This window comes from Cetorhinus maximus, chromosome 6 (assembly GCF_964194155.1).
Source record: "Cetorhinus maximus chromosome 6, sCetMax3.hap1.1, whole genome shotgun sequence".
NCBI classification, from domain to species: domain Eukaryota; kingdom Metazoa; phylum Chordata; class Chondrichthyes; order Lamniformes; family Cetorhinidae; genus Cetorhinus; species Cetorhinus maximus.
In genome coordinates this window covers 66,279,194-66,301,011 of record NC_135884.1, presented here as the reverse complement: position 1 = coordinate 66,301,011, position 21,818 = coordinate 66,279,194, and the positions used below count along the sequence as shown (strand labels likewise).

Here is a 21,818-nt window from a genome sequence, read left to right as displayed (position 1 = left end):
TCTTTGTCGTGCTTTTCCTTCACAACCCTGGAACTTCCTCATCCTCAAGTACCTGTCCAACTCTCTTTGCTTCCAGATAGAACACTCCACGTCCTGTCAAATCTCAGTGAAACGTTCTCATCTACCCTCTTAGATCTTTTGTCAATGATTTTAAATATAGGAGCTCTAGTTATTAACTGACTCACTAGAGGGATTTTCTTTCCATATTTACTCGATCAGAACTTCCCACTACCTCGAAAACCTCTATTAGGTCACCTCTTAACCTTCTGTGTTCCAATGTGAACAGTCATGACAACCAGTCTCCCCATATACCTGAACTCTTTCACCCCTGGTATTATATATATTATATTATGTATTGCAAGCCTTCTCTGTACCCTCACTAAGGCCTTTAGGATGAAAAAAAAGGCCAGCACAGGCACGATGGGTCAAATGGTCTCCTTTTGTGCTGTAAGTTTCCAGGATCTGAAGGTGACATACACCTTTAGTGTCACACTTCATGGCAACAGTCAAGGTGGCTCATGAATCCATCTCAAGAAGGAATTAATTTAAAAGCAAAAAACTGTGGATGCTGGAAATCCAAAACAAAAACAAAAATACCTAGAAAAACTCAGCAGGTCTGACAGCATCTGCGGAGAGGAACACAGTTAACTTTCGAGTCCGTATGACTCTTCAACAGAACTAAGGAAAAATAGAAAAGAGGTGAAATATAAGCTGCTTTAAGGGGGATGGGACAGGTAGAGCTGGATAGAGGGCCAGTGATAGGTGGAGATAACCAAAAGATGTCATAGACAAAAGGACAAAGAGGTATCGAAGGTGGTGATATTATCTAAGGAATGTGATAATAGGTGGCATTAAGGGTAGAAAGCAGGACGAGTAATGTACAGATAGCCCTAGTGGGGGGTGGGGCGAAGGGATTGAAATAGGCTAAAAGGTAGAGATAAAACAATGGATGGAAATAATTTGCTGTGCTCAGCCAATAGCTTCTTGAATTTAAACCAAAATGTTCGTTAACAGCCAAAATTTTGGGTAATGTTCCTCTTATAATTAATTTTTCCCCAAAGAGAATTGGTTTAGTTTACTTTGTTTTTTTCCAAAACTCAGTACACCTGTCTTTGATGCCCAGGGCTCGAACCTTTTCACTGACATCAAAGTTTTTTTGGAAATAATGAGGATGACATAATGCACTGCATATATGGTCACACTAATGCTTCGTAAAATCATTCCTTTGGGCCAATATTCTATATATTAACATAAACGCCCTAAACATCTTGCCTGCCTTTGAAGCTGCTTTGATCAAGCATGCACCTATATAAAAGGGACTAACAAAATGATCCAGGTCGGTTGTTCACTACGCTGAATGGCTCAAATACCAGGAGGCCGAGGTTAAAAATGAGAGTTAGGAATAAGAGGAGAAATTGGGAGGAACAGTTTCCCACTGGAAAAGGTAATCAAGCTGTTGAATTAAATTACCATGATAAGTGGCTGAAGTGCACAGAAATGGGTTAGAAACAACTTGATGGCTTTTTGGGTGGAGAAAGGGTTATGGAACATTTAAGGTAGAGTCACTCTCCAAAGAAAAAAGTTTGTTGAGTCCAATGGTCTTTTCCTGTTCCTAAAAACACTTATGTGTATGATATCATGCCTTTCCTAAATTACATAGTTTAATGATAATTTTTAGCAAGAAAAGCTGAACACTGCAGATGCTGGAAATCTGAAATAAAGCCAGAAAATGCTGGAAATACTCAGCAGATCTGGCAGCATCTGTGGGCAGAAAATCAGAGTTAACATTTCAGGTCAGTGAAATCAGAACCTTCCATTTCCACACCATGCTATATCACAACCTACATAAGGCGGCCCTTTGGAGCTTATTTCTACTCTCACAGCTGGCTAGAAGTTATTTTAAGATGCACAGGTCATAGCAACTTCCCTCCTGGCACAGAATAAATGGTTGGATGAAGTCTCCTGTTTCAGCACATATATCTGTGTGTTTGCTTATCTGTGTTTTTGTTTCAAGAACAATATTTTTTTGGAACAGTTTCTTCACCTTTTGGGCAGTGTTAGCATCAAGCATTCAGGTCAGGTCAGCTCAATGTTGTTAAAGAATAAAGCTTCTTGCATTCTGATTATCTATCACTCATTGCTTTAAGCTTTAAGGTTCCCTCTACTCAGCCCCGTACTTGGAAAAGCATCCACTACTGTACAAGTGTGATCTTTTTCCACTTCCCATGCAGGCAAGCTTGTAATGGAGCTTTCAGTCAAACAATAATATTGTAGCACTGTGCTTCAATTCAACTCTTTTGTAATACTATAACAAATCATATCTTTCAGCCTTCCTACTGCAATGACACGTATACTAATCCATTAAAAATATGATGCAATAGTGCATCACTGAACAAGTGCAGGACAATCTGCCAGGGGAAGGGGAACAGCCAGAAGTAGTGGTCCATATTGGAACCAATGACATAGGTAGGAAAAAGGTTGAGGTCCTGCAGGCAGAGTTTCAGGGACAAAAAAAAGATTGAAGAACAGGATCTCAAAAGTGGTAATCTTTGGATTACTCCCAGTGCCACATGCTAGTGAGTACAAAACAGGAAGATAGTGCAGGTAAAAGCATGGCTGAAAAAGTGGTGCAGGAGGGAGGCATTCAGAATCCTTGTGCGCTGAGATTGTTCTGGGGCAGGGGAACCTGTGTGCAAGCCGACAGGCTGCATCTGAACAAAGCTAGGTCTGATATCCTTGCAGGGAAGTTAACTGGTGGGGCGGGTTTAAACTAATTTGGCGGGGGGAGGAGCATCAGAACACAGCAACAGAGAGCAACAGGCGCATAGGAACCAAGGACGGAGAAAGATTAACAGGACAAAGAACAGCAGAAAAAGAGCAGGAATTACATAGAGGAAAAGACAAAGCCAAATAGCATGATGTTGGAATGCAAGTGTTAATGCGAGTTGTGTTACAAATACAATGGACAAATGACAGGCACAAATTGCCATGCGGGGTAATGAAATAGTGGCTATAACTGAGATCTGGCTTAAACTTGGCAGGAGCAAAAACTAAACATTCCTGGTTATGATATATTCAAGACGGATAGGGAAAGGAAAAAGACAGAGGCATGGGAGGTGGCAGTATTGATGAAGGTGGCAGTATTGATGAAGGATAATATTACAGTTCTACAGAGCAATGATATACCACAGGGTTAGAGTTAAGGAACAGCAAAGGAGCTGTTACATTGCTGGGTGTTGAATTTCCAGTCAAGGCTGATGACCTGTGAGAGGGACGGGGGTAAGAGACCGGCCAATTTTCTCCTCCCTAACTTAGAGGTGCTATAATTGGCTTTAGCACCCCCTGCAGTGTCCCAGCTGAGAGCAACTAACCCACAAGATACTAGGGATCAAACATGGGACAGTCCTGGTCTTTATGACTCAGATACCACAATAGTCACTAGGCCATCAGGAGAGCTCTGGTGACGTATCCCAAAATATAGAGTTGTTGAGTTCCTCTTTTTCTCTCATCTTAAAAGTTACCTCACTTTATAGGAAGACTTAACCCCAGTGTAGGTAAACAACAGCTTAACTCGTATGGGCTGCAAGGAGCTATCTTTGTCAGTTTTAACACTGAAGAACAAGGCTGACTCTTCACTCCAAGACAAGCTAACTGGCCAACTTAGCAAACACTACCTCAGCTGTCTCACACAAAACAGAGTAGGGAATATGCCCAGCAGAGTGACGTATTTGCCAAGACTATTTTTACTCAATATTCTGCAACAATTAAGCTGTAGCACACATAAGACCTGGTAAACTACTGGATAATTCAACAACTTTAGATCTTAAACTCCCTCCCCCCATCCTCACCCCATTTCTTCCCCCTCCCTTTTGTTTTTTTTTCAATAATTTATATAGATTTTTCTTTTCCCACCTATTTCCATTATTTTTAAATCTACAACTAATACCTTGTCAGTCTTTCCACCCCACCCCCACTAGAGCTGTACCTTGAGTGTCCTGCCATCGATTCTTAATTAGCACATTTTCTTAGATAATATCACCACCTTCAACACCTCTTTGATCCTTTTGTCTGTGACATCTTTTGATTATCTGCTCCCATCACTGCTTGCTTGTCCCTACAACCAGCCCCCCTCAACTTCTCTCCCCCCCCCCCCACCTAAACCAGCTTATATTTCACCCCTCTCCTAACTATACTCAGTTCTGCTGAAGGGTCATGAGGACTCGAAACGTCGACTCTTTTCTTTTCCGCCGATGCTGCCAGACCTGCTGAGTTTTTCCAGGTAATTCTGTTTTTGTTCTGGATAGTTTATGTTTGACTGCTCAGACAGCCATAAAAAATATCCACCTACCTGAATGAATATTTGAATCTTAAGAGAAGTTCTGTTTGCTAGATACACAGATTTGATGCATTGCTAAGTCAAAAAAAGAATTATTAAAAATTCCGTCATCCGTAACTTGTATGCAGCAAAGCAGAATCCTTACCGGAAGAATCGTGGCCCGAGTATTCATACATCTTGTCCCAAGTTCCATTCTCCTCCTTCCAGACGATGATCTTCCGGTCGTAGGAACAAGAGGCCAAGATGTTGCCATACATTGGGTGAGCCCATGCCACCTGCCACACGGGACCTTCATGGCTGAACAAGGATTTATTTAAGTATGTAATTAATTTTTCTGATTTATGGTGGTTGATAAATTAACTGCTTTATGTTGGATGGGTGCTTTCGCCCATTACAGCTCCCCATGTACAGATCTAGAACTAGCACTTCTAGAGTGGGGGCTTCAGGAATTTCCCCAATGAGAGGATCTGTGAGCAACAGTCAGCATCTCAAATTTGTCAAGCCACTAGACTATGAAAAAGATTCAGTACAGGTTTCAGAGTTCTGTGATTTAAATCAGAAGTACTGTGGTGTACCCAAAACAGGACTTTAACTTGTGAGGTGGGGAGGGGAAAGGACATGAGGAAAGGAAGAGGCCAAGTATTCTCCCACATGTTTAAAATATATATATATATTTTAAATAAAGAGTTCACCTGTTGAATGAGCCTCTAACATAAAATGGCAATACACAGACCTGTGTCCAGAATCAGCCAGGTAACTTCAATCATCCAAAACCAGACACTAATCATTGGACCAGACATTTTCACAAAGCTTGGGGGAAACATCTCCTGTGACCTCCAGGTGTGCAGTCACTTAGCTGGAAACAAGTATTTGGCCCGTGCACAATGGTGGGAGCAAGGAGTGGTGGACGGAGATACTAAAAAGTAGTTTATTCTCATAACCAGGGTGCAGAGATTGCACAATGCAATCGTCGCCTGTCATGGCCTGAAGATCTGTCATCCGGGGACTCAGATGGAAGACAGCGACTCCACTTGCTTTTTTGTTGCGCCTGTCAGCCAGATGCTTACATTGGAATGATGAGAATCAAATGACAACAGCATCAGATGGCATACTGCCAAATTGTTCCACCTGATATTTAAGCAGAATCTAGCCAATTCAGATACTGCTGCTATTCTGCTCAATTTGGTTCCTTTTGCGGAAGGACTGTTTGTCGCTGCCCAAAGTCTCACTGTAGATTGTTAGGCAGTTTATATTTTGAAAAAAAGGTGATTATGTCCTTCAGTGGAGGGTATGCAGCAGGACAAGGAAAAAAGAGGGATTACAAGAATGCTCTATCCTCACAGACAATGTGAACCGAACAATGCTCACCATTCACTTCTTATTGATGCTAAAGCCATAAACTGGGCAATTTCTTGTACTTATTTCATGCTAACCAAATCGTTTGAAATGACAAATTGCATTCACCACAATAGTCCTGGAGGTAGGGGAAAGATCTTAGGGTGTGGGCAACACTGGCAAGGCCACACTGATTCCCACCCTCGTTGCCCTAAGAAGGCGATGGTGGGTTTTCTTGAAAGCAATTGTTTTTACAATTGAATGGCTTACTGAGTCTCTTCAGGAACCACTAAGAATCAGCTACAGTCTGCACACTAAGACTGTCTATTTCCACCTCTGTGACATCACCTGTCTCCACCCTGTCTCAGCTCATTTGCTTCTGAAGCCCTCATCCATGCCTTTGTTGCCTCTGTTGCAATGCACTCCTGGCCACATACCATATTCTACTTGCCACTGTGATCATCCAAAACTCTGCTGCCCGTGTCCTTTCTCACACCAAGTCCTGTTTCCCCATCACCACTTTGCTCACTGATCTACAAAGGTTCCCTGTTTAGCAATGCCTCAGCATTAAAATTCTCACCCTTGTTTTCAAATCTCTCTACGGCCTCAGCCCCACCTTTTTCCAGCCCCACAACCCTCAGATGTATCGGCACTCCTCTATGTTTGGTCTCTTGAGCATCACTAATTTAGTTGCTCCACCACAGGTGGCTGTGCCCTCAGATGCCAAGGCCCTAAGTTCTGGAATTCACTCCCTAAACCTCTCCGTCTCTTTCCTCCTTCAAGATGCTCTTTAAAACCCAACCCTTTGATCGAGTGGTCATCTGCCCTATTATTTTCTGTGGCTTGGTGTCAAATTTTGCTTTATAATGCTCCTGTGAAGTTCTTGGGATATTTTATCATGTTAAAACTGCTATACAAATACAAGTTATTATTGTTGTATGAAATAAGTTGAGTCTTTGGGTTTAGGAATAGTTAAACATATCTGGAGTAAAGGGTAATAAATGGTATTTTGGTTTTTCAGAAAGGAAGTGTATTACTGAATGGTCTCAATAAAGTTGAACACATGTTAACATTTCTAGGTGAGGAAGGTCTCTTGATAACCAAAACTTTCTACTTACCCCCTCAGGTCAGCAACAAGGATCTGGCCTCCATTTTTAACATCAAATATCTTCACGGATCGGTCTGAGGAGCAAGTTGCAAGACGGGTACCATAGTAATCCATCTGCGCATCGTGCTGCACATAAATAGGTGGGGAAAGCTTTCAGTAAACTTGCACTGTGTGCTGCAATTGCTCAAATTATTCAAGTAGCTGTTGTCAAAACAAACACTTCCATTAGGTATTTTAATAAACCAATGATCCCTTGTAGTGATATTTGCAGTGATATCTAGATGGAGGCACACAGAAGTGATCAACATGAACATGAAGCAACTATTTTCAAGCCCTTAGGTACAGAGGTTGGAGCAGGTAGGTCAGCACATTAGCATTTCCTTGGATACATTTGCAAAGCATAGCAAAGCCTTTAAGAGGCTGGTTATTGACTGGGACGATATATGCTTTAAATAGATGATAAGCTAGGCATTTGTTGTCCAATTCCTCACCAGCTCAGGATGGGATACACAGCACCTTCAGACTGGTCTTCAGTACCTCAGCCAAATGGCCAATCTGCATGCAGCGCCAGTAGAATATTCAATTATATAAGATCAAGCCGAACTTGATCCTATCAGACATTCCTGTCCCCACCCCCACAAACAGCATTTCTTAGCAATGGATATTCAGGGAATAATGTTTTTATTTCTCAATCCCCTTCTATATCCAAGAGTGGCTGAGACCAATTGAAGTGCCTTAAATGGTACCCTGGGGATTGCTTAGTCAGCACAGAGCAGGATCAAATCAGGACCCTTGTGATATGTCTGGCAAAACCAATGATGCTGTTACCAACTCGGCAATGGTGCAGAGGGGGAAGTGTGAAAAGTGTATAAATGCAATATTCCATGTAGCAAGTTAATTGCATGGATTAGAAGGTGCAACTTGAACAGGGAGCGAGGTGTCAGCTGTGGCTCAGTTCATAGCACCCTCGCCTTTGAATCAGAGGGTTCATGTCCCACTCCCGGAAAACCAAGAACTGTGATTGTACTCGAAAGAGTTGCAATCTGAGACTGTTGATAATTCGAAAGAGTTTGAACAGGGAGCCACTTGCCTTTGAAGCTTGATGATTGGAAGAACTAAGATGTGATTGGTGAAAAAGAAGAGCAAGCTATCACTACAACCTGAGACGTGCAATCAGTTAATTCAGCTGCAGACGATTAACTAATCCAGAACATTGCTGAAGACTGATGGGGCCGATTCCTCTCTGCATTTTAAGCTACACAACCTTGATTCCATTTCACAATGCTCTTTGATTTGTAGTTAAATTGAATGAATCAATTTTATTTGAAGTGTAAATAACCTTTACCGATCAACAACGATAAAGCACAAGTTAATTTGTACTCTTATGCAATTTTGATACATGGTCAACAAACAGCTCAATAGTGGAGAAGCCTACAGTACATTATACAGACAGCACTCAGACTCCCTATCCTGATGTTCCACCTGATCAACACTGCCATCCTCTGGACTCTATATTGTATAGCCAAAGGGGCTCCAAGTCACTCCTACACCTACATAAGGATTTCAACTCTGATTGGTCTCCAGCTAAGAAAGGGGAACACCAAAACCAACATCTCTGGTCCCCGTCACCACGTACTCCCATCTCCCTCCCTGACTACTGTTAAGCTGAAACAGGATGTTCACAACCACTGCCTTGTTCAAACTGAGCTGATCCCAATCCCATATCCTCTCCAGCACAAAGACCAGCTCCGTCTACCTCCTTAAAATTACCCATGTGCTGCTAAAACGCCTTTGTCACCTCTAGACTTGACTGTTTCAAATCTCACCAGTCTTCCATTTCATGTTCTATAACTTTGGTTCTCCCAAAACTCTGCTGCCCTTGTCCTATTCTCTATCAAGTGCCACTTGACACTCTCCCGTCTTCACCAACTGCAATGGATCTTGGATCGTAACAGCTAAAACTTAAAATTCTCATCCTTGTGTATAAAGTCCTCCATGGCCTTGCTCCTTCCTCATCACTAACCCCTTCAGCCATACAGCTCCCTGAAAATTACTGTTCCTTTGACTACGTCACCTTGGGTATCCAATCACCACCCTATCACTCTATCAGTAGCCAAACCTTCAATCTCCTTGGTCCTATGGAACTGGAACTCCCTCCCCACCTCCCTTTGAGGCTCTCCTTAAGACACATCACTTTGAGCTAACTTAAGGTCATTTCTCCTAAAATGACCTCCACGGGCTCAGCTTTCAATTTTCCTATTTCTCACTGAAGTCTGCTTACTCAGGTGAAGATAAAAGATCCCATGGCACTATTCAAATAAGCACAAGAAGTTCTCCTCGGTGTCCTGGTCAATTTTTATCTGTGAACCAATGTCACTAAAACAGGTTATCTGGTCATTCATCTCATTACTGTTTGTGGGAGCTTGCTGTGTGCAAATTGGCTGTTGCATTTCCTACATTGTAAAAGTGACTACACTTCAAACGTCCTTCATTGGTTGTAAAGGGCTTTAGTTATGAAAATCACGATATAAAATGCAAGTTTTTTTTACAAAAAGTATTTTTTCTTAGTTTCTAGCAGATGACAACAGATCAAGAAGCAAATGCTAAACATTCCTCCAGAGAAAGATGTCATATATTATAAATTAAAAATGTATAGGAGAGTGAAGTGTAGTGTTGCCTTTAACGGAGGGAGTAGGAAAAGGAACAGGCTGCCTCCTAGCACCGTCTGGAGAACACTCAAAATTAGCGTCAAGGGACAGAGGGTTTCAAAGGGAATGGCAATTAATAAATAAAAATGTCCTGCTGTGTTAGCACTTCAAAAAAAATCAAGATTACATTCACTATAGATGAAAGCAGTTTGAGTAGCAAGGAAGTGCTCACCCAAGATACCAGCTTTGCAGTCTGTATGTGAAATGCATTAAACTAATGCTTTTTAGCATTTAAAAAAATATAATTTAATATATTGCATTGCGGTGAGGTGCGAGGGAATGTACCAGAACTAAGTATTCAACACTTGGCGGGGGTAGGGGGTTGGCGGGGGTGGTGATAGAAAGAGAAGAGTTTGAAACCCAAGGCCTTGAGCATAAACAGGCTGTAGGACCTGGGAGTGGGAAGATGAACACAAAATGAGGAAGAGAATTGCAAAGATTTACAAACCTCGGAGTGAAGTAATTTCTCATTATCTGTCTGAAATGGCCAATCCCTTATCCTGAGGTAATAGGCTCTCAGCATCTGTCCTGTCAAGCCCTCCATGTTTGAATGAGATCATCACACATTCTTCTGAACTCCAAAGGGTAGAGAGGCCCATTCTACTCAATCCCTCTTCATAGGACAACTGTCTCATCCCAGGAATCAATCCGGTGAACCTTTATTGCACCCCTTCTAAGACAAGCAAGTCCTTCCTAAGGTAGTACTCCAGGTGTTGTCTCATCAAAGCCCTGTACAAGAGCAGCAAGATTTCCTTACTCTCATACTCCAGTCCCCTTACAGTAAAGGCCAATATACCATTTGTTTTCCTAATTGTTTACTGTACCTGCATATTAGCTTTGTGTGTCAAGAACAAGGACACCCAAATCCTTCTGAACAGCAACATTTAATAGTTTCTCACCAGTATTCAGTTTTTCTTTTTTTCCTACCAAAGTGAATAACCTCACATTTCTTCATTGTCCTACATCTGCCACCTACTTACCCACTCACTTAACCTATCCGTATGCCTTTGCAGAATCTGCGTCCTCCTCCCAGCTTACTTTCCCACCTAATTTTCTATCAGCAAACTGGGATACATTATATACACTCATCCCTTCATCTACATCATTAATATAGATTGTAAATAGCTGAGGCTTCAGCATTGATCCTTGCAGCACCCCATTAATAACTACTGCCAACCTGAAAATTACCTGTTTATTCCTGCTCTTTGTTTTCTGTCCTTTAATCATTCCGCTATCCATACTAATATATTAGCCCCAACCCAATGAACCCTTATCTTGTGGAAAAACATTTAGTGTGACCTCTTATCGAATGTCTTTGAAAATCCAGATTACATTAATTGGTTCCCCTTTAACTGACCTGCTAGTAACATCCTCGCAAAACTCCAGTGGATTTGTCAAAAAAGAGTTTCCCTTTCTTGAAATCATGCTGACTCTATTTAATCATGTGATGATTTTCTAAGAGCATAAACATGATTTCAGCAAAGCAGTTTTATTTTTCTAAAAACAATTGCTGATTTTTACATACAAGCATAGGAAATAGGAGAAGTAGGCCATTCAGCCCCTCGAGTCTGCTCACTCATTCATTAAGATCATGGCTGATCTGTTTGTGTTTTGAATTCCAAATTCCCAAATACTCCAGTAACCTTTGATTCCCTTGCCTAACAAGAATCTACCTCCGCCTTAAATATATTCAATGACCCCATCCCCACCGCTTTCTGAGGCAGAGAGTTCCAAAGTTGCGCAACTCTCAAATAGAAAAAAATTCTCATCTCTGTCCTAAAGGGGCGACCCCTAATTTTAAAACAGCGCCCCCTAGTCCTGGACTCACCCACAAGAGGAAACATCCTTTCCACATCTACCTTGTCAATACTGTTCAGGATCTTATATACTTCAATCAAGTCATCCCTCACTCTTCTAATCTCCAGTGTAAACAAGCCCAGTCTGTCTAACCTTTCCCTCATAAGACAACCCGTTCATTCCAGGTATCAATCTAGTAAACCTCCTCTGAACCACCTCCAACGCATTTATATCCTTCCTTAAATGAAGAGACCAAAACTGCACACAATATTCGAGATGCGATCTCAACAATGCCCTGTATAACTGAAGCATAACATCCTTACTTTAATGTTCAGTTCCTCTTGTAATAAAGGATGGCATTCCATTGGCCTTCTTAATTGCTTGCTGTACCAGCATACCAACTTTTTGTCACTCATGAACGAGAACACCTAGATCCCTCTGCACCTCCGAGTTCTGCAGCCATTCTCCATTTCAGTAATACCCTGCTTTTTTATTCTTCCTGCCAAAGTGAGCAACTTCAAATTTTCCCACATTATACTCCATCTGCTATATATTTGCCCACTCACTCAACCTATCTATATCCATCTGCAACCTCCTTATGTCCTCTTCACAACATACTTTCCTACCTATCTTTGTGCCATCTGCAAATTTAGCTACCATGTCTTCACTCCCCTCATCTAAGTCATTGATATAAATTGTAAAAAGTTGAGGCCCCAGCACAAACCCCTGCAGGATTCCACTCGTCACATCCCGCTAATCAGAAAAAGACCCATTTATGCATACTCTGTTTTCTGCAAACCAGCCAATCTTCTATCCATGCCATTATGTTATTGCCTATACCATGAGCTTCCATTTTCCGCAATAACCTTTGATGTGGCACCTTATCAAATGCCTTCTGGAAATCCAAGTACAGCATGTCTACAGGCTCCCCTTTATCAAAAGCACATGTTACTCCTTCAAAGAACTCCAATAAATTAGTTAAACATGATTTCCCTTTCATAAAACTATGCTGACTCTTCCTGATTACCTTGAGTTTCTCTAAGTGCCCAGCTATAACCACCTTAATGATTGATTCTAACACCTTCCCCATGACAGATGTTAAGCTAACTGGCCTATAGGTTCCTGTTTTCTGCCTCCCTCCCTTTTTGAATAGTCTGTTGGAACCTTTCCAGAATCTAGAGAATTTTGGAAAATTAACACCAACGCATCTACTACCTCATTAGCCACCTCTTTAATGACCCTAGGATGAAGTCTATCAGGACCCGGAGACTTGTCAGCCCGCAGCTCCATCAGTTTGTTCAGTACTTCTTCCCAAGTGATTGTAATTTCACCAAGTTCCCCTCTCCCTTCCACCTTCTGATTTACAGCTATTACTGGAATTTTTTTGTATCCTCTATTGTGAAAACAGAAGAAAAATATTTGTTCATTTCATTCACCATTTCCTTATTATTTACTATTAATTCCCCATTGTCACACTTTAGAGGACCAACACTCACTTTACTTACTCTTTTCCTTTTAAAATACCAGTATAAACTCCTGCTGTCTGTTTTTACATTTCCAGCTAGCTTCCTCTTATACTCTAATTTCTTTCTCTTGATTAACCTTTTGGTCATTCTCTGTTGTTCTTTATATTCTGACAAGGATAGATAAAGGGGAACCAGTAGATGTAATATATTTGGATTTCCAAAAGGCGTTCGATAAGGTACCGCACGTAAGGCTACTTAATAAGATGAGCCCATGGTGTTGGGGGTAGTATATTAACATGGATAGAGGATTGGCTAACATTAGGAGACAGAAAGTTGGGTAAGGGGGGCATTTTCAGGATGGCAACCTGTAACTAGTGGAGTGCCACAGGGATCAGTGCTGGAGCCTCAATTATTTATAATATATATATATTAATGACTTAGATGAGAGAAGTGAATGTACTATCGCCAAGTTTGCAGATGACACGAAAATAGGTGGGAAGGCAAGTGGTGAGGATGACACAAGGTGTCTAGAGGGATATAGACAGGTTAAGTGAGTGGGTAAAAACTTGGCAGACGGAATATCATGTGGAAAAATGTGAGGTTATGCACTTTGGCAGGAAGAATAGAGGAACTGAATATTATTTAAATGGAGAAAAACTGCAGAAGGCTGCAGCACAGAAGGATCTGAGAGTCCTTGTGCATGAATCCCAGAAAGCTAATATACAAGTTCAACAGATAATAGGGAAGGTAAATGGAATGTTGACCTTTATTTCAAAGGGAATGGAGTATAAAAATAGGGAAGTCTTGCTAAAACTATACAAGGCACTAGTTAGACCACACCTAGAATACTGTGAACAATTTTTGTCCCCTTATCTAAGGAAAGATATACTGGCATTGGAGGCAGTCCAGAGAAGGTTCACTAGGTTGATTCCGGGTATGGAGGGATTTTCTTTTGAGGAGAGGTTGAGTAGGTTGGGCCTGTACTCATTGGAGTATGGAAGAATGAGAGGCAACCTTATTGAAACATATAAGATTCTTAGGGGGCTTGACATGGTAGATGCTGAGGGGTTGTTTCCCCTTGGGGGGGAGTCTAGGACCAGAGGGCATAATCTCAAAGTAAGGGGGTGCCTATTTAAAACAAAGATGAGGATTTTTTTCTCTCAGAGGGTAGACAATCTGTGAAATTCTTTACCGCAGAGGCTAGGTCATTAAGTATATTCAAGGCTGAGATAGACATATTTTTAATCAGTAAGGGCATCAAGGGTTATGGGGAAAAGGCAGGAAAGTGAAGTTGAGGATCAGATCAACCATGATCTCATTGAATGGCAGAGCAGACTTGATGGGCCAACTGGCCTACTTCTGCTCCTACGTCTTATGGTTTTATGGACCAATCAGGTCAGGTGCCAAATGGTGGCCAGTGTCTGTGGAACCATTTCCCAGCACAGACTACAATCCTCCAGGAAAGGAGGGGTAAGGCAACAAAATTTTAAAACCCGCAACAAAGTGCCTCATTTCCTACATCACAGTAACCACAGATCAACAAAAGATGGACAAAAGCATGATTTTGCCAGCATTGCCCAGCGCCAAGGGGGAACTGAAGGTGTTCCTTTTATAGCCTTGACCCAAAATAAATTTCATGTGAGAATCGCCATCAGCTGCATTTTTAGCTTCGAACTTTTACATTTATTACCAATCATAGGATACCAGGGATGACAGGATACTGGTTCCGATAACAGACTTGGAAACCAAAGGGTCTATTTACTGGAGCACAGGAAGTCAAGAAGAGGTCTTACAGCAATGTTCAAACGGGTTTGAAAACATTCATCTGACTCTCTCCGGTTGGGGAATCGCTAACAATGGATCATGACTTAAGATTAGTAGTAGAAGCAGAAAGGAAGATTCCTTTCCATACAAAAAGCTATTAGAATAAGGAATACATTAGAAGTGGCTATTGAGGTAATTCAACATAAGCAAAGAAGTAGTTGGATAAACATGCAGAAAAAATGTTAAAAGTTAAGGAAAAGAGCAGGAAAAGGGCAGAGGATTCAGATGTGGAGCTCGCAGTGGTACAGGCATGAGGCTGCAAATAAGGTTGTCAACCTTCCAGGATTATCCTGGAGTTTGCAGGAACTGAAGATGAATCTCCTAGGCAATGCTGTAAGCAAGCTGCAAGAGACATCATAGGGGCACTTTATAGTATTTTCTTAGAACATATTCATTTGTTATTTTAAAAAATCAGCAATGGGGAATAGGCCATTCCATCAGCAGTCAAGAATCATCCAATTGGTGGTGAAGCGTAAGTTCCACTGATGTGGGTAGACAGTGCACCATTAGGACACGTGCTGACCAATGGCAGAACATGGGCATGGGTCAGTTTGTGGCAGGAGGTCACATGATGAAACTCCTGGACATAAAATGGCCTCCTTCTGTGCTCAAATTTCTGAGTGGTATTTCTACAATTGTGGCTAAAGACCACAGGTTGGAACATAGGTATTGACGTTGACTGTACTGCTTGCGTATGTATTATACCTGCGCGCTTTGGCATGAACTGCTACTTATGCAATGAGTATAAATACGACATCAAGAAAATGAAAGCATCGAAACTGAGAAGGACCTCCCTGCAGATGAAGTGTACACTGATATACAGATCAGTGTCTGAGAGGCTATTTTCATTGGTTCATTTAGATCACGCCTGGTTTGTGTCTTCACAGTATGACCACAAAGTAATGTTCACTTCATGAACGAATGAAAAAGCAGCATATAACTCCAGTGTAGTATTGAGTTAGGTAGGTCACAGGTTCAATCCTTGGTTTATGCAGAGTTACCTGACTTTAACAGGAAAAACAGGAGGGTTACAATAGGTCTTAACACCTCTGGAATAGGCAGGGCGGTTTAAAAAAGTGTAAATATTTCCATTTCTGATCATTATGCTGGAGACGCGCATGTAGTGCTCTTCACTCTCTAATATCCTGTCAGCACTCATTGGAATTGTACTGCAAAGATGGCCAGGGCTTTTAGGAAAGGAGAGGAAAGACCTTTGGGCATAGACAAATAATACTTGCTCAGGTTAAGTCAGCCTATATTGGGTGAGATTCAACAGGCTATACAATGGAAGGATCACAGTTTGTGTACACAGCCCCCCATTCACTGAACTCTCAAACTTTATAACCATGCTACAAGGAATCATCAGGTAGAGGACAGACCTCTCCTTCAAGGAACAATGTAAATAGACACCTGACAGCTACCATTTCAATAGAATGAGATGGTAAATGAGTACAAATTAATCCCAACAATCTTCACACCTGCCCCCAGCCTCTCAAAAAACAGTGGGTTAACCCCATTTTTTAATAATAGCTCAATTTTAAAATTCTCACCCTGAAATCCTTCTGTGGCCTCTTCCAGCCCCACGGCTCTCCAAATAATGTGCTCCTCTAATTCTGACCTTTGCGCATCCTCAATTTTAATTGCTCCACCATTGATGGCCGTACCTTCAGCTGCTCAGGTACTAAACTTTGGAATTCCCTCCTTTTAACCTCTCCAATTCTTTTTCCACCTCTGAGAGGCTCCTTAAAACCTACCTCTTAACTGAGCTTTTAGTCATCTATCCTAATATCCCCTTATGTGGCTCAGTTTCTTTTATAATGTCCTTGTGAAGCAGCTTGGAATGTTTTAGTGTGTTATAGGCACTGTATAAGTACAACTTGCTGCTGTTGTTGTAGTGAGGGAAGGCTGATGGAGGTGATACACAGCTCATGTCACTTTGGTTATTTCCTCAGCCTAAAATTCTCAGGGAGTCTCTTTCTAGATGTAACTGACATGTTTGTTTTTTAAATTCTCATGATGACGATTAAGTATTAAAATCATAGAGCCACCTATGCCACTGATTACAGCGGAGCCTGCAACTCCCTCCTGCGTGTCCAGTATTCTATGGATAAACCATTGCAAAAATCTCAAGTACATTCCAGCATATATCTTGCACACTGGCATCTGCTCTATTATACAACTTGCATGAGTGCTGTGGAGATTTTTGTTTTAAGTCTTTAAAAATTAAAGAGCACTATCATATTTGTTTGTTTGTCTCCCTCTCTCCCCTTTCCAAAATTATTGAATTTATCTACACCCTTTTTCCCTCATAGGAGCACTGCTCCGGCTACCTGATGCCCCTCCTAATTTGCTGGTGAAACTAAAACTAAATACACAGAAGTTCCTCTTGCAAAGTGAGAGTCTGTACTGTGATACACAGAAATGAGACAAACTGCACTGCAGTTCGTGGGATGTACAATGGACAGCCAGCTGTTAGAAATAATTGTTGTGTGGGCTTAAGCGTAACTGGGTTTAAGTGACAGGAACAAACTTTTTTTTTTCAGCCCCAAATGCTCCATTTCCCTGATCTTCAGGTGCCAGTAACAATCTGCAAAGGGAACCCGGGCATCCCCCAGGAATACTTATGCTTATAACTGGTTGATGCAAGGAGAGACAAGCACTACCTATGATGTAGATGGTTTATATATACCTAAAGGGCAAGCATTTGCACTGCAGCTTTAATGGCAGGGACATAAACACAGCAAGTTCAAATTGTGCAATGATCTGTTCTTTTAAGCTACAATAATATAGTTAATGTATGCAAGATTCATCAAGCCAATCCTCTCCAGGGATTCAGTTATCACCTGACCCATTTCCATCATCAAACTTCAAGGACTTTCTCTAGTGAATGATATCAACTTTCGAAGGTTGGTCGACTTCCTTCTCACTAATTTTCAGGTTACAAATTATCAAACAAAAAGTATTAAACTGAAAAAAAAATAACCCAATCCTTAGGTTGGAATTGTAAATTTATAGCCACTTTGAGGTATGCTGCTCTGGTCACTCAAGTACCTGAAGTGGTGAGTGGGTGCAATGTGGAAAATTGAACTCCACCTTCATTAGGAGCTTGGTAGTGCAGAACATGAGCATTGCTGAAAAAGAGAGACATGCTGTCGAGCCTTTGCATCTCGCATTTATCAGGACAGGATGTCAAGAATACCCCCAAATCTCAAAGGGAACAACAATTTATACTGCATGAGAAGAAAACTGAGAACCAATCAACACCCTCTTCAACTTAACAAGCAGAGATGAGCTTATACAAGCAAAGTTCAAGGAGTTTACAGCAATCTGAAACTTGATTAGATTGCAGTCTCATGACTCACTCAAAGAGATTTATTTATTACTTGTGATTCTTTTATGATGTTTTATTCCGTTTTTGAGTTTTCCCCCAATTCAGGGATTTTTCTACTCTTCCACGTGATGTTACCTGGTGAAATTAGGAACAATGTTCCACTTTTCCCACCCATATTAGCATCAAGATTCCTCAGATGAAGCAGAGTATGGATTGGATACAGAATAAAGCTCCCTCCACACTGTTCCTTTAAATACTCCTGTGTCAGATACAGGATATAGCTTCCTAAGCACAGTCCCTTTAAATAATCCCAGATCAGGTACTAGACAGTACTTGAACCCAGAACATATTAAAATACACGTACTCATTAATAGTTTTACTGCTGAAGGACTTTGCTCTGCAGTGTAGAATCAGAACCATTGGGGAATTTCCTAATATTGAGTTCTCCACTCCCTTATCTATCACATATGTAGATTCAAGCATTCACACAGATATACAAATATATCTTAAGAAAAACCTCCGTATTCAGACAGAACTAGATTCCCCACAAAGTGAATCAATCTCAATGTTTTTGACAGTAGCGATTAAGCAAATTGCAGTCCTATGAGAGTTCACACTGTAACAATGGCCAATCTACTTACAATCATATCCTCATGGGACGTATCCACTGTATTAATTACAGAAACCTATGAAAAAATATTAAAAACACAGATTTAGTGAAATGACCTGAACAATTATTTTTTAATGGGATATTTTCTAAAGAAGGCAAAGGATGTTTAGCCCATTCCCAGCACTCCTGCTATACAAGGCACACCCATACAGTCCCAGTTAAATGAGTTCCTCTGAGTAGTATCCAAAGCCCAACCATCTTCAGCTGCTTCATCTTCACCTCCTTCCACCATAAGGTCAGAAGTGGGGATGTTCGCTGATGATTGCACAACGTTCAGCACCATTCGCGACTCCTCAGATACTGAAGCAGTCCATGCCCAAATGCAGCAAGACCTGGACAATATCCAGGCTTGGGCTGATAGGTGGCAAATAACATTTGTGCCACACAAGCGTCAGACAATGACTGTCTCCCAACATAAGAGAATCTAACCATCGCCTCTTGACATTCAATGGCATTACCATTGCTGAATTCCCCACTATCAATATCCTGAGAGTTACCATTGACCAGAAACTGAACTGGGCTAGCCATATAAACGCTATGGCTACAAATCCTGCAGCAAGTAACCCACCTCCTGACTCCCCAAAGTCTGTTCATCATCTACAAGGCACAAGTCAGGAGCGTGATGGCATACTCTCCACTTACCTGGATGAGTGCAGTTCCAACAACACTCAAGAAGCTTGACACCATCCAGGACAAAACAGCCCACTTGATTGGCAACCCATCACAAATATTCACTCTCTCCACCACCGATGCACAGTGGCAGCAGTGTGTACCACTACAAGGTGCAGCGCAGCAACTCGCCAAGCCTCCTCAGATAGCACCTTCCAAACCCACAACCACTACCATCTAGAAGGACAAGGGCAGCAGACAAATGGGAACACCACCACCTGAAAGTTCCCCTCCAAGTCACTCACCAATCTGACTTGGAAATATATCGCCTTCCTTCACTATCGCTGGGTCAAAATCCTGGAACTCGCTCCATAACACCACATGGGCCGCAGCAGTTCAGAAGGCAGCTCACTATCACCTTCTCAAGGGCAATTAGGAATGGTCAATAAATGCTGGCCTAGCCAGTGATGCCCACATCCCATGAATGAATAAAAAAAACCTTCCAGTTAAATACCCAGCCACAACCTCAGTAGAGCGCTTCCTACTCACCACTGTGATTTCTTTTGTTTGCACGCCAGTGATCCTGTGACCTCTTTGAAAAGGCTGCAAACTAGTGCTGAATTTTCTGTTGTCCCTGCACAAACTGTCCCCAACAACTCGCTTCACATGGAGCCCTTATAATCTGCAGAGGAAGCTTGCATCCTCAGTCGGAGTTAGGATTTGAACCTAGCCTAGTTGGTGAAAGACTAGAGTCTAAACCGCTCCCCAAGTTACATTCTTGAAGCCCCCCCACCGCCTGATTCTGCAAAAAACATTAAACAAGATTTATCAAGATTCCTTCAGGATACCTGCCCCCCCCCCACCCCCCATACAAAGTGATACAACACAGAATCTTAAAAATTAGCCAGGCCATTCAGCAAATCCAATTAGTCCCCACTCCCCCATTCTTTCCCCATAGCCCTTAAATGTTTCCTTTCATGTATATATCCAATCCCCTTGTGAAAGTTACTCTGACACTGGCAGATGGCCCGGAAAACTTCCTTTTGCTGTCTCATTCTAGGAATCTGCGAGGCTGCTTCCAGCTCTCTTCTGTGCCCACCTGAATATGTAGTAGAGTGCTGGTTTGACATCTCTTCTGAGAGATGGCACCTCCAACAGCGCAGTGCTACTTTCCTACTGCACTGACATGCCAGCCTAGATTCTGTGCTCAAGTCATGGTCTGGGTTTGAACCCACAACCTTTTGGAACTGCTACCTCTCAGGGCTTCCATTTCCAATAAGACACTGGAATGTCCCAGGAACATGGAATACAATTTCTTTCCCTTTTCTTGTCCCAAAGCAATAACATGGTGGGCCAGACATCTGCCTTTCACGTCTGCATGGAGGTGTGATTGGAGAGCAATCAGGAGTTATTACCACCCCAAACTGCCTCAGAGGGTGAGCCTGGTGTCACCCTGGCTTGTATTAATCAAAGGATTAACACACAGCCATTCAGGTGTTCCTCCGGAGGCTCCTGTTGCCAGTTCTTTATGTGATTGTGGATCCTTAACAGAGTTCAAATCAGAAATCTCTCTGAAATAGAATGGATAAACATGTAGGAATGGGGGAATAAAAAGAGAGGGGAAGGAGGAGGCAGGACTGACAGGGAGAAGCTGGGGAAGGCAGAAAGCGGTTAAAGGGTTAATGTGAATAAGATGTGCCAGTGGATACAGGGAGAGAGATGATGTGTCAGGGGCTTAAGGAGGAAAAAGACTCCCAACCAGGAATTGAACACAACCGGGACTGGAGCTCAGGCTGATTAAATCCCCTTCCCTCAGCCGGAGACTCTGCTCCCTCTGACACATCAACACTAAACATTCCTGCCCAGCACACAGGGCTGTCCCTCCCCCCGGTCCCATCCCATCCCACGCCTGCCGAGGCCGAGCCAGACCCCCCTCTCGGGCTGACCCCGAGCCTCTCCTCCATGGCTACAACTCGGGCTTCTCCACATGGCCTGTGCCCAGCCCAGCCCAGACCCCCCCGGCCGGGCATGTCCCGCTCTGGCCGCACCCCGCCCGGCCCGATGCTCGGGTATAGCGAGACCACCCACTGTCCACTCACCATGGCTCCGCCGGGCGGCCGCTCCGATCCCGATCCTGATCCCAGTCCCACACCCGCTTCCGCTCCCCTCAGACGTGGCAACCTCGAAACTGCCCCGCACTATAAACCGCCCCGGCATCCTACAACAGACACAAACAAAGGTTCCGCATGCAGCGACTGCAGCTATCACAGCATCCTGAGTATTAAGAGCACCCTGAGCATTAACAGCACCAACAGCACCCTGCATACCAACATCACCCTGAGCATTAACAGCACCCTGAGCACCAACAGCACCCTGAGCACCAACAGCACCGAGCACCAACAGCACCCTGAATACCAGCAGCACCCTGTGCATCAACATCACCCTGAATACCAACAGCACCCTGAATACCAGCAGCACCCTGTGCATCAACATCACCCTGAATACCAACAGCACCCTGAATACCAGCAGCACCCTGAATGTCAGCAGCACCCTGAATACCAGCAGCACCCTGTGCATCAACATCACCCTGAATACCAGCAGCACCCTGAATACCAGCAGCACCCTGCGCATCAA

At 42.6% G+C, this 21,818-nt stretch overlaps 1 protein-coding gene across 1 annotated transcript in view; it reads right to left on the bottom strand.

The window, feature by feature from the left end:
* The window catches only part of sec13 (SEC13 homolog, nuclear pore and COPII coat complex component), a 31,471-nt gene extending 10,070 nt beyond the window's left edge, over positions 1–21,401 (bottom strand). The window contains exons 1-4 of the mRNA XM_078543808.1: positions 21,284–21,401; positions 18,547–18,591; positions 6,790–6,905; positions 4,482–4,633 (exon numbers count right to left, since the gene is read on the bottom strand). Coding sequence (XP_078399934.1) covers positions 4,482–4,633; positions 6,790–6,905; positions 18,547–18,591; positions 21,284–21,286 — 316 coding nt within the window. The 5' untranslated portion in view covers positions 21,287–21,401. The remainder of the gene's footprint in view (positions 1–4,481; positions 4,634–6,789; positions 6,906–18,546; positions 18,592–21,283) is intronic.
* Between the last annotated feature and the right edge of the window lie 417 nt (positions 21,402–21,818).